Here is a 12,636-nt window from a genome sequence, read left to right on the forward strand (position 1 = left end):
ACTATGGGTCTTAATATCAACGACCAATATGATCATAAATTTGATATTAATTCAATTTTATCACACACAAACTATTTCATACATTTTGAACACATCAAGTCAATGTTTTATTTCACCACTAACACATAAAAACCTTTTATACATTACTGTTCATTATTTGACAAGTGATGTGTTTAAGAAACACTATGCCCCCTTTTGAGCTATTTTGACCCATATGTTTGACCTTGAGGGATGACCTTGACCTTTCACCACTCAAAATGTGCAGGTCCATGAAATACACATGCCTGCCAAACATGAAGTTGCTATCTTCAATATTGCAAAAGTTATGACCAAGGTTAAAGTTTTGGGCAGACACACACAATGACAGATGGACACACTGGCCAAAAACAAAATACACCCTCTTCTTCGAAGAAGGAGGCATAACAATTATTTTATGACTAAACTAAACTGTTAATATTGTGTTCCACATACTAATGAATTTTATTGATTAGCATGCACAACTATACAATTTCAATAGAAGATTACACACACATTACAAAACAGTCTCTTTATTGACCAACCTTAGCAGCGTGCAGCTTTATGACTGGATCCACATCACAGAAACACTGATGAATAAGCTCCTTTAGCAAGGGCACACAATTCCTGCAACAATAATATTGCATGCTGGGAAATTTGTCATCTGCTAAAATGTTGTCAGCTGAATTTCTAAAATTAGCCATTTCTTCGATTTTTTTCAAAGAATACTATCAGAATAGCAAACAGTTTGGATCCTGATGAGACACCATGTTCTGTGGCGTCTCATCTGGATCCAAACTGTTTGCAAAGGCCTTCAAAATTCGGTTAAGTCCCTCAGACTAATCAGCGACAACACTTTTTGCTTGTGTGGAATATTTAATTAAAAGACAGTCTTCTAAACCAAAGTCCGGTCTATGCAAACAGAAAGTGTCACCCCAGATTATCCTGTGCAAAGAATACTTAACAGATATGCTGAAATGCCAGCAGTCTACCAACAGGATAAAAAGGACTGCTATACACAAATCAATAAACCCACAACCTTTCAACAGGCTCACTGCAGGCCAACAGTCAATTCATCATTAAAAGACATGACAGTCTAGTCCATTTTTAAATGGACATGTCTATCAATTATTATTTTATCTTATATGGTGTAATATTAAGCGTGAAAATAAATGCACAAACACATGTACGTCATGGTTTATAACTATTTGTACTCCTGCTTACCTGATGACAGGAAAGTATCCTTTTGTAAGGTTAGCAAGCACCTGCAGGGACTCCAGTCTGATAGGGAGTGGCTCGGTGCGCACTTCATCAGCAGAGAACACAGTCTCTGCCGAACCCAGGGGCAGAATATTCTTGACACACAGCTTCACTACCCAGGAACGCTCCTTAGAATGCATCTGCAGGAGCTGATCAGAAAACGCAGGAGTTACAGACCCTGAAGACTGCGCTGTTCCCTTAGTTGGTGTTGTCCCCCCTGAATAGTCAGCCAATCTCTCACCTCCACTATGAAGAACTCCACCAGGGGAGTTAATATTGGGACTGCTACTGAAACCAGAATCCAAGTCCTTTCTCCCTGCAGGAACATTGAGAGCTGTGTCAGGGGTCCTTAGGGGTTGACTATCTAGTTCGGTGGGAGGTTTAGTAGTGATTGGAGGCCTGGAAGGCTGGATGATGTGGCACACCTCCATCAGAGGGGGCTGAATACCCGCCATGGAACCAAGACATGTTAGACATGCCACACGCACATTGGGATCTGAAATTATCGATCATCAACTTAGAAATTATATTTGAAGTATTTTGTTCACATTGGCTGTTTTTAATTATAGCCAAAAACTCCATCTTTGTTTTACTTTGATCATGTAGACTATGACACTTTTATTTTTTTTATATCAAATACAAGTTCAGTTAAAAAATATATTAATATATATAATATATATTCGAAAAGTATTGACATGTTTACCATATTGTTTAATTATAAAAACTTCTGTATGTATTAAAAATATGCATCCTACAATAACAGTTCATAATTGTAAATATTGTAGAGAACTAGGCCATCTGATTGATTAAAATCAATGTAGATCAATGATAACTGAAGAGTTAACAAATGCAACCTCTGTGATTGATGAAATGTCGGATGTGTTTCACAATTTTCCCCAGCAGACCAGGCCGCATTCTGTGGTATGGCACATTAGCTATCACAGTTCCAAAGCACTGAAATGTGCAAGTTCAAACATTTAGCAGTCGCATTCTGTGGTATGGCACATTAGCTATCACAGTTCCAAAGCACTGAAATGTGCAAACATTTATCATCTGTATAAGATTCACTTTATTGGAATACAATTATAATATCAGTCATGAAATAAAATAAAAAAAAGTTTCCACTTTCCAAAATTTGTCGCAAATTGCCACAATGACAATAGGCAGTGAAACCACTGTGTAAGGCATTTCATCATAAAGCTGCTATTTGTGCACTGTTGTTTGATCATTTTACATTTCAATCTATTTTGATTATCTTCATACTTCAATAACAATTTTAGAATAATTCCTTATTGTTCATGATACAATCTTAATTATCATTACAATGATTCTTCGAGACAGAGCCAAGACTTTGAGAAAATTGTTAACCCTGCCGTGACTGGCTTTGATCTCTTCCCAAATATACCTAATGAAGAGCTTATGTTCTAGGCAGAAACTGTCACCTCAATCTATGGCAAATATTTGTCAAAACTAGCTGGGAGTAACACAACCATATGACAAATCAAATATGTACAGCAAATTTAAAATAAAAGGACAACAAAAACCAGCAAAATATTTGAGTAGCGTTCTGAGAAAACTGGGCTTAATGCATGTTCAAAAAGTGTCGTCCCAGATTAGCCTGTGCAATCCCCACAGGCTAATCAGGGACAACACTTTCCACCTTAACTTGATTTTCTGTAAGGAGGGACTTCCTTGAAAATAAAAAAACCATAAAAGCGGAACGTGTAGTCCCTGATTAGCCTGTGCGGACTGCACAGGCTAATCTGGGACGACACTTTACGCACATGCATTATGCCCAGTTTTCTCAGAACACGGCTCAATTATAAATAAGTTGATTCAAATATCAGCCAAGCTCTGACTTAATGTGGGTAAAGTGTCTACCCACATTACTCTGTGTAGTGCACATAAGCTTACCAGGGACACCTTTTTTCGCTGTTATGCTAATTTTCCTTTTAAAGACAGTTACTTTGAAACAAAAGGAAGTCTCTGTGTAAAGTGTCATTCCTGCAGACTGCTTTACTTTACACATGGATGAAATCTGGTTTGCAGACTGCTTTACTTTACACATGGATGCAATCTGGTTTCCAGACTGCTTTACTTTACACATGGATGAAATCTGGTTTGCAGACTGCTTTACTTTACACATGGATGAAATCTGGTGTGCAGACTGCTTTACTTTACACATGGATGAAATCTGGTTTGCAGACTGCTTTACTTTACACATGCATGCAATCTGGTTTCCAGACTGCTTTACTTTACACATGGATGAAATCTGGTTTGCAGACTGCGTTACTTTACACCTGGATGAAATCTGGTTTGCAGGCTGCTTTACTTTACACATGGATGAAATCTGGTTTGCAGACTGCTTTACTTTACACATGGATGCAATCTGGTTTCCAGACTGCTTTACTTTACACATGGATGAAATCTGGTTTGCAGACTGCTTTACTTTACACATGGATGAAGTCTGGTTTGCAGACTGCTTTACTTTACACATGGATGAAATCTGGTTTGCAGACTGCTTTACTTTACACATGGATGAAATCTGGTTTTACCAGATTGTGGCTCATATGAATAATTTGCTTAGTGCCAACCCTGACCTTGATGAGCTGTGTGAGAGTGATGGCGTAGTCCTCGGTGGCCATTGCGAGGAAGAGACAGCGATGGATCTCCTGAATGGTGGAGCCAAGGATTATGGAGTATGAAGTGAATGTGGAGGGCTTGGGGCTGTCACTGCAAGCACACAGAAAAGTGCAAATACCGGTAGGAGTTTTGTTGTATTTTTATATAAATGATTTGTGCTCATCAACTGTATTTTCATGTAAATAAATAATTCCATAAAATTTAACAATGCATAGATGGCAAACTGACAGCCAAAATACATCTGATCAATTATCTTATTTAATGAGACTTAGTCTTAATCCTTTTAGCGTTTTTTACGGTTGATGGGCGAACACTTAAATGCAAGGAGGCCCTAAGTTCCCTTTACAATTTCTTAATTAAATATAAACAGGTTTAACCTTAAAACTACAGTATGTATTACCAATCAACATCAGTGATTAATTCCGACACAAGGGATCACATATTGAAGTTTCTATTAAACATTACTGTTCCTAACTTAACCCTATCCCACTCAGAAGCACAGTGAAAATGGCTATGTGCAAACAGCATAAAACCAGAACAGCCTGCGAGAAACTCGCAGTCTGTTCAGGTTTTATGCTGTTTGCTGCTCATTGGTACCTAAGCGTTGGATCTGATGCCTTGAAAATTTGAATTTAGTAAGAAAGGTCTTTAATTTAATTTAACTTTCTAAGGTACCACAAATGCGTCAAAATACGTATATTAGTGGTAAAGGGTTAACATGTTGTTGACCGACCTGTCTTCAGCCGCACTCAGCAGCAGCTTGGTGTTGTCCAGCAGGATTGAAAGGGCAGCCAGGGCTCCCATTCTGCACTGCCAACAGAAAACAGATACATAACATATACTGTACATGTGAATAGTTGGATACGAATGCATGCAATCACCTCACTATTGCTGAACATTCCCTCTACCTACCAGCTGCCACATGTAGGAATATGCAAAATATGAATATGTACAGTTGAAACAGATATATACTTCACTAGCAGAGCAGAAGTCTTGATTATTTATGAATATGTTGTTGTTTTTTTAACTAAATAAGAGGATAACCATGGTAGGTTCCACAGCCATACTTATTGCATTTTGGATGCCTTGCAAGTGCAGGCAAATTTTGAATATATTTGCTGCAATTTAAATCAACTGAAATATTTAAATTGTTGGTGTGGACTTGTACTGTGCTGATCAGCTGAAGCCTGTGAAGACGCATTAAACTGCTGCTGCTAAAAGATAACTCAAAACCCATTGGAACAAACCTTGGGTGAAGGATCTTTGAGGACGATGTTGAGCAAGGACTGGGCGTTGCTAGCGTTGGTGGAAGACTGGGAGTCAGGGATGAAAGATGACCAGTAGCTGAACATCACTTTCTTGTCTGAGAACTGAACAACATGTGCCTATTGATAATGCAAGTTTGCAATCTCAACTGACACTTCCATCAATGTAAGTAATTAAAAAAATTCAATATTGTTGAATCATCCCACTTCCACATTATGTGTTTTGCACTTAAAATACTAACGTCTGAAGAGCCTGTTAATAATGTCTGATATATTCGAAGGACATGTGAAAAGATTGTTAATGTCAATGAAATTGAATTATGCTTAAGGCCTCTATAAGTATTTTGTAAAATAAAGTTTAACAATTATAAATCAGTGTTCCTTATTGCAATTGCCAAAATTTCTACGCCAGATGTGGTCTGGTAAAATAGATGTTTGTAGATACAAAATGCTCTTTTTATTATTTTTTTGCATATTTAATTCCATTTTTATTTCCAGAAACGATATCTTTTCATATGACACATGAACACTAACATGGAACTATTTTTTATGTTTGTGTGTCCTATAAATAGATATATTCGCCGGAAATTAAAATGGAATTAACTGTGTCACAAATAAATAAAAACGAGCACATTTGTATCTACAAAAATCTATGTAGTCATACCACATCTAGTGTTGAAATTGTGGCTATTACTATTAGGAACACTGTTTGTTTAGGTGTTAACTTGATTTTACAAAATACTTTACTAAATTGTTGTTGATTTTGAGCGTTATAGAGGCTTTAAAAAAACAAGGGCTGTTTGTAAAACATGCATGCCCCCCATATGGGCTCTCCGTTGTAGTGACAGCAATTGTATGAATATGTTTTTGTCACTGTGACCTTGACCTTTGACCTAGTGACCTGAAAATCAATAGGGGTCATCTGCCAGTCATTTCATGATCCTAGCCATTAGCGTTCTTGAGTTATCATCCGGACACCATTTTACTATTTCGGGTCATCGTGACCTTGACCTAGTGACCTGAAAATCAATAGGGGTCATCTGCGAGTCATAATCAATCTACCTATCAAGTTTCATGATCCTAGGAATAAGCGTTCTTCAGTTATCATCCGGAAACCATTTTACTATTTCAGGTCATCTTGACCGTGACCTTGACCTTTGACCTAGTGACCTGAAAATCATATAGGTGTCATCTGCGAGTCATGATCAATCTACCTATCAAGTTTCATGATCCTAGGAATAAGCGTTCTTCAGTTATCATCCGGAAACCATTTTACTATTTCAGGTCACCGTGACCTTGACCTTTGACCTAGTGACCTGAAAATCATATAGGGGTCATCTGCGAGTCATGATCAATCTACCTATCAAGTTTCATGATCCTAGGCCTAAGCGTTCTTGAGTTATCATCCGGAAACCATTTCACTATTTCGGGTCACTGTGACCTTGACCTTTGACCTAGTGACCTGAAAATCAATAGGGGTCATCTGCGAGTCTTGATCAATCTACCTATCAAGTTTCATGATCCTAGGCCTAAGCGTTCTTGAGTTATCATCCGGCAACCATTTTACTATTTCGGGTCACTGTGACCTTGACCTTTGACCTAGTGACCTGAAAATCAATAGGGCTCATCTGCAAGTCATGATCAATCTACCTATCAAGTTTCATGATCCTAGGAATAAGCGTTTTTCAGTTATCATCCGGAAACCATTTTACTATTTCAGGTCACCGTGACCTTGACCTTTGACCTAGTGACCTGAAAATCATATAGGGGTCATCTGCGAGTCATGATCAATCTACCTATCAAGTTTCATGATCCTAGGCCTAAGCGTTCTTGAGTTATCATCCGGAAACCATTTTACTATTTCGGGTCACTGTGACCTTGACCTTTGACTTAGTGACCTGAAAATCAATAGGGGTCATCTGCGAGTCATGATCAATGTACCTATGAAGTTTCATGATCCTAGGCCCAAGCGTTCTTGAGTTATCGTCGAGTTATCGTCTGACAACCACCTGGTGGATGGACCGACAGACCGACCGACATGAGCAAAGCAATATACCCCCTCTTCTTCGAAGGGGGGCATAAAAACACTATGGAAGGAGTTTTAACTACTTGTGGTAAACTAAGTTACAATCTACCTTACTAGTGACTTAAGTTTTTTGTGAAAAATTGGCTTATACTGAATATTGAATACATTTTCATGGCTCTAACTTTATTTTCAGATCCATACAAAACTAATGAAATAAAGCAAACTCCACACAAACCATACCTTTGCTATCCAGAAAAAACAGCTGAGTGCACACTGCCTGACCTTGGTGCAGTTTGACCTTGACCTTGACCCCTGACCTCCTTCTGTGTCTGACCACTCAGAATCTGAACTGCTGACCTTTGACCAGGTAGCATAACCTGCCATGGGGTCATAGTCAAAGTCAAGGTTTACTTGACCTGAGACACTCTGACCTTGATCTAGAAGGTCATTGTCACCACTGTCGTTGTCTGGTTGCTTGGAGCCTTTTTGTTTAGATGGATCTTTAGTGTCTGTCTTTTTCTTTGTTTTCCTCTTTGACTTTTTGTTTGCTGAAGCAAAAATGCCAAATTATAAGAATTAATATTTAGATTATCAAAAGAGGCAGAAAATCTTCAAAGTATGAAAAATATGTATATAAAAAGAAATATAACTATAATGCTAGTAAATTGATAAAATGCGCATATAGAGCAAACCAAAGTATCAAAAATATGTATGTTAAAAGAACTATTATGCTAGTAAATTGATAAAATGCACATATGGAGCAAACCAAATCCATAAAATAACTAATGAAATAATCCTCCAATCTGCAGATGATTTATTTGCTAACTGTTTTAGAAGCACTGTCAAAAGAAACACAACATACGTGTCTTGTTCTGTGAAAATTCTGCAAAATGCATGTGCGTAAAGTGTCGTCCCAGATTAGCCTGTGTAGTCCGCACAGGCTAATCAGGGACAACACTTTCCGCCTAAATTGGATTTTTGCTAAGAAGAGACTCTATTTAAATGAAAAATGTCATAAAAGAGGAAAGTGTCGTCCCTGATTAGTCTGTGCGGACTGCACAGGCTAATCTAAGGACAACACTTTAAGCATTTAGCCCAGTTTTCTCAGAACGCAGCTCATATAAGTACCTGTGTCATCTTTTTTTATGGCTGCTTGTTTCGGGGTAAGGGTGCCAGACTTTGGAACTTCCACTCTGGTGAACGGGGACGGATACAGACTATCAGGCAACACTGCAGACTGGCACCCCACTCCGTAAAACATGTAAGTCTGGAACCAATCAAAGTCATCTAAAAAAATGTTGGATATAACTTACATTATGAAATGTCAACAGTATCCTAACCTTTTTAAGATAATATATTATGATTGTGCATATGATTTGCTTTTTGTCCCAACATGCTTTCTGTCACATCTCTGCTATCATGCCCCAACATGCTTCCTGTCACATTACTGATATTGTCCCAACATGCTTTCTGTTACATTACTGCTATCATGTCCCAACTCCTGTCACATTACTGCTATCAATTTACATTCTTGCATTTTCCCGGGTAACCTGGATTACAAGAAGTATGAGCACATAATTATTCAAGTAAGTGATAACTGCCCTACTTGAATAAGCGGAGAATGGCTGTGGACGTACTTTTATTTCTAATGCCCACATAAGTAATGTAGGACAGGGCCAGGGATTAAAGCCTCAGTTTAAAGGGATCTTTTCACGCTTTGGTAAATTGACAAAATTGAAAAAAGTTGTTTCAGATTCGTAAGTTTTCGTTTTAGTTATGATATTTGTGAGGAAACAGTAATACTGAACATTAACCATGCTATAATATAGCCATTATATGCATCTTTTGACTGATTTTAAAACCTAAAAATTATAAAGCGTTGCAACGCGAAACGATTGAATAATTTGGAGAGTTCTGTTTTTGTCGTTAAATTTTGTGAAACTACGAAGATTGCTTATATAAGGTATAAAATACGTCAAGAATGTGTACTCGGCGGAATAGCTCAGTAGGCTAAAGCGTTTTTACTTCAGGACTCTGGCAGGACTCCAGGGGTCACTGGTTCGAAACCTGCTCCGGGCAATGTTCTTTTCCTTTTTTTATTTTTTTTCTTGATTTTTTACTGGAGCTTTTACGATCCAATGTTTACATTTATCAATATAAAGCATTTAATGAATAAGTTAAAAAAATGCCAAAATCTGTGAAAAGGCTCCTTTAATAGTCAAGCAATCCAACTACTGAACTTGCAAGCCTTTTTTAACACATTTGTGCCGAGTGGACTCTCCCATCCTTCATTCAGAAATTCCTTTAAGCAAACAGCATAGACCCTGATGAGACGCCACATAGTGTGGCATCTCATCATAATGTGTTGTCTCATCTGGGTCTATGCTGTTTGCCAAGGCCATTTTTCTAGACGCTAGGCATAAATGGGTTAAGGTCAGACTATACAAAACATTTACAACAGCTTTATTTGGAACCATGCATCTGATAAACATTCATTTCTATTTTTTTTTCAAACCAAACAATGAACATACATACCCTGACTGCTGCAAGAATGACCCCCAGTCTGTCTACAGGCATGTCCTTGGTTACTCTTAGAATGTTCTGAATACCCCGGAGACAGTACATCAGGATCTGAAATGCAAAAGACCATTAGGACTTTGCCTTATTGTTAACCATGAATGTATCAGAGAAGGCTACTCAATTCATCACATTGTTTACAATGTTTCCCATTAAATACAATTAAACATGTGTAACATAATATTTTCAGTGTTTTCTAGGGAGGCATAACATTTCTTGAATGACCAATCATATGGTTTTACATCTTCCACTATTTATGCATTAATTATTTTTTAAGTAAAAAGACATTTAAAACATTCAGTGATTGATGTCTATTTGTTAACTTGATTTCATAACCCCGTAACATGGATCTTATTCGAACTGCAACCTTTTGAGATTTTTGTTAGCTTATGTCATGACTTCTGACCTATTTGTGTAAAACCAATACATGGCCAGTTGAGAGGAGATCTGCTATGAATTTCAGAAGAAAATGCTGATTTAATTGTAATGTAGTTTAACCCTTACAGTGCTGGAACCAAATTTTGAAGGCTTTTGCAAACAGTTTGGATCAAGATGAGACGCCACAGAACGTGGCGTCTCATCTGGATCCAAACTGTTTGCTATTCTGATAGTATTCTTTGAAAAAAATCGAAGAAAATGCTAATTTAAGAAATTCAGCAGACGACATTTTCGCAGATGACAAATTACCCAGCATGCAAAGGGTTAAAGTATAAACTAATTGGCTATGATGGGTTGGAGTGACAAATAAGAATGTGACATACATGTAGATTGGTAGTAATATGTACATTATAGGAACGGGAACATGTGTAAAAGTAGAAAACCAAATATAGTAACATTTAACATTGTTCAAAACAACCAATTAAAATAGATATAGCTCAAATTTGGGTCATACTTTTCATGAATAAACATTTTACTGAATAGTTCAAACAGGAATTTCATTAAATAAAAATAAAGTTATATTTTAAATAGTGTGTAATCTATGAAAACACTAGCACTGTAATGCCAAAAATGTACGTTCATTTGTCATTACCTTACACTGAACAAGGGGGTCCATACTAACAGCTGACATCTTGTGTAATAGCATGGTGAACACATTATAGCAGCTATCAATGTACACTTGGCTTAGGTAGCTCTCTGACTTAGGCCTTCAATATACAAAAGAATTCAATTATATAACTTATTTATCGAACTGGTTGCTTACTTCGTAATTATATAACCCTAACAGGCTCAAGAATTTACATCAAAATTCTAGATTACAAAGTTTCACTGCATCTTATTTCAAAGGTAAGTCATGCTTTGAAATCTGATAGCAAATACCTGATCGTAACACACTAGTTATGATTCATGTTTTAAAATCTTAAAATTTAAGAGTTTAAGTAGTTTAAGACACTTGACATAGCTTGTAGGCTGAAATCTGATTGCTGATACCTGAGTGTAAGACAGTTAAAAAGACATGCACTTTAAAATGTGATTTCTGATACCTGAATGTAACACACTTGACAAGACTTTTGCTTTGAAATATAATCACTGGTACCTGAGTGTTAGACACTGGACACACACCACTGCTTCCTTCAGCGTCTCTGTGTCTGTCACATCATTATTGATTATCTGTACCAGGATGCCATGCTTTCCAAGAAGTGTATCATGATACTGAAATAATTTCAAAGAAGTGTATCGTGAATTTCGTGATACTGAAATAATATCAAAGAAGTGTATCGTGATACCGAAATCATTTCAAAGAAGTGTAACGTGATACTGAAATCATTTCCAAAAAGTGTATCGTGATACTGAAATCATTTTCAAGAAGTGTATCTTGATACTTAAATCATTTCCAAGAAGTGTATAGTGACACTGAAATCATTTCCAAGAAGTGTATCGTGATACTGAAATCATTTCCAAGAAGTTTTAATGATACTGAAATTATTGCCATGAAGAATATCATGAAACTGTAATAATTTCAAGAAGTTTATCATGAAACTGCAATCTTTCCAAGCAGGGTTTTTTTTCCTTCTTTGGGACCCGCCGAAAATCGGCCCTTTCCCCTCGGATTTTTTTTTCCCCTCAGCTGGTAAAATTTCCCCTAGATTTCATTTTCCTCTTAAAAAAAAAAAAAAAAAAAAAAAAAATTTTTTTTTTTTTTTTTCCTTTAAATATATAAGTTATCCTGATCCACTGTAGAAACTAGAAAAATCTTGCATGATTAAATTATCTGTTGCCTTGAATTTGTTTTAAAAACAGTAAAATATGTTAAATTGATTATTTTAGACTTTGCTTATTTTCCCCAAGATCCAGCTTTTCGCACAATTTTTTCCCCCAAAATTCGACGTTTCTCGCGATTTTTTTCCCCTCAAAAAAGGCCAGGCCCTTTCCCCAAAATCAGATAAAAAACCCTGCCAAGAAGTATATAATAAACTGTAATCTTTCAAGAAGAATGCTACTCAAATCCTTTTTGCATACTGAGTTTATCCATGTCAATTAAGTTATGAAACCCCCAAACAAAATTATAAAAAAATGTGCTCATGGGTATCAACCAAAAATGGAATAAATTGTTATTTATTCAAAGACTACAAGGCTACCCCCAAAACTGTGCGTTTTCAAATATTCAATATAAGATGGTAGACTTACAATGAATGAATGTAGATGACTCACAATATCAATAAAAACACCATAAATTAAGCACTTACCTGCTGCAGTTTATCAACATTTTCATAGAACACAGAGGCAAGTGAGCTGAGTATTTCTGGTATGGCCCATGTCTGACAGCGCTGTATTGCTTTGATCAGGTAATCTGCCATGCACAACACACACTCATCTGTCAGAGCCAGCTGAAACATACACAATACCAGAAAG

General features: G+C 36.8%; 1 protein-coding gene across 2 annotated transcripts in view; it reads right to left on the reverse strand.

Moving 5' to 3' along the window:
- Positions 1–12,636, reverse strand: part of LOC127871374 (HEAT repeat-containing protein 6-like) — a 41,452-nt gene that overhangs the window by 18,920 nt on the left and 9,896 nt on the right. For both annotated transcript variants that reach the window (XM_052414252.1, XM_052414243.1), the window contains exons 3-14: positions 12,471–12,611; positions 11,321–11,436; positions 10,817–10,931; positions 9,745–9,840; positions 8,338–8,476; positions 7,450–7,757; positions 5,166–5,288; positions 4,652–4,728; positions 3,876–4,008; positions 2,130–2,229; positions 1,240–1,771; positions 561–642 (exon numbers count right to left, since the gene is read on the reverse strand). In XM_052414252.1, the coding sequence (XP_052270212.1) occupies positions 561–642; positions 1,240–1,771; positions 2,130–2,229; positions 3,876–4,008; positions 4,652–4,728; positions 5,166–5,288; positions 7,450–7,757; positions 8,338–8,476; positions 9,745–9,840; positions 10,817–10,931; positions 11,321–11,436; positions 12,471–12,611 (1,962 nt within the window). The remainder of the gene's footprint in view (positions 1–560; positions 643–1,239; positions 1,772–2,129; positions 2,230–3,875; positions 4,009–4,651; positions 4,729–5,165; positions 5,289–7,449; positions 7,758–8,337; positions 8,477–9,744; positions 9,841–10,816; positions 10,932–11,320; positions 11,437–12,470; positions 12,612–12,636) is intronic.

The sequence above is a fragment of the Dreissena polymorpha genome, chromosome 1 (assembly GCF_020536995.1).
Source record: "Dreissena polymorpha isolate Duluth1 chromosome 1, UMN_Dpol_1.0, whole genome shotgun sequence".
Classification (NCBI taxonomy): Eukaryota; Metazoa; Mollusca; class Bivalvia; order Myida; family Dreissenidae; genus Dreissena; species Dreissena polymorpha.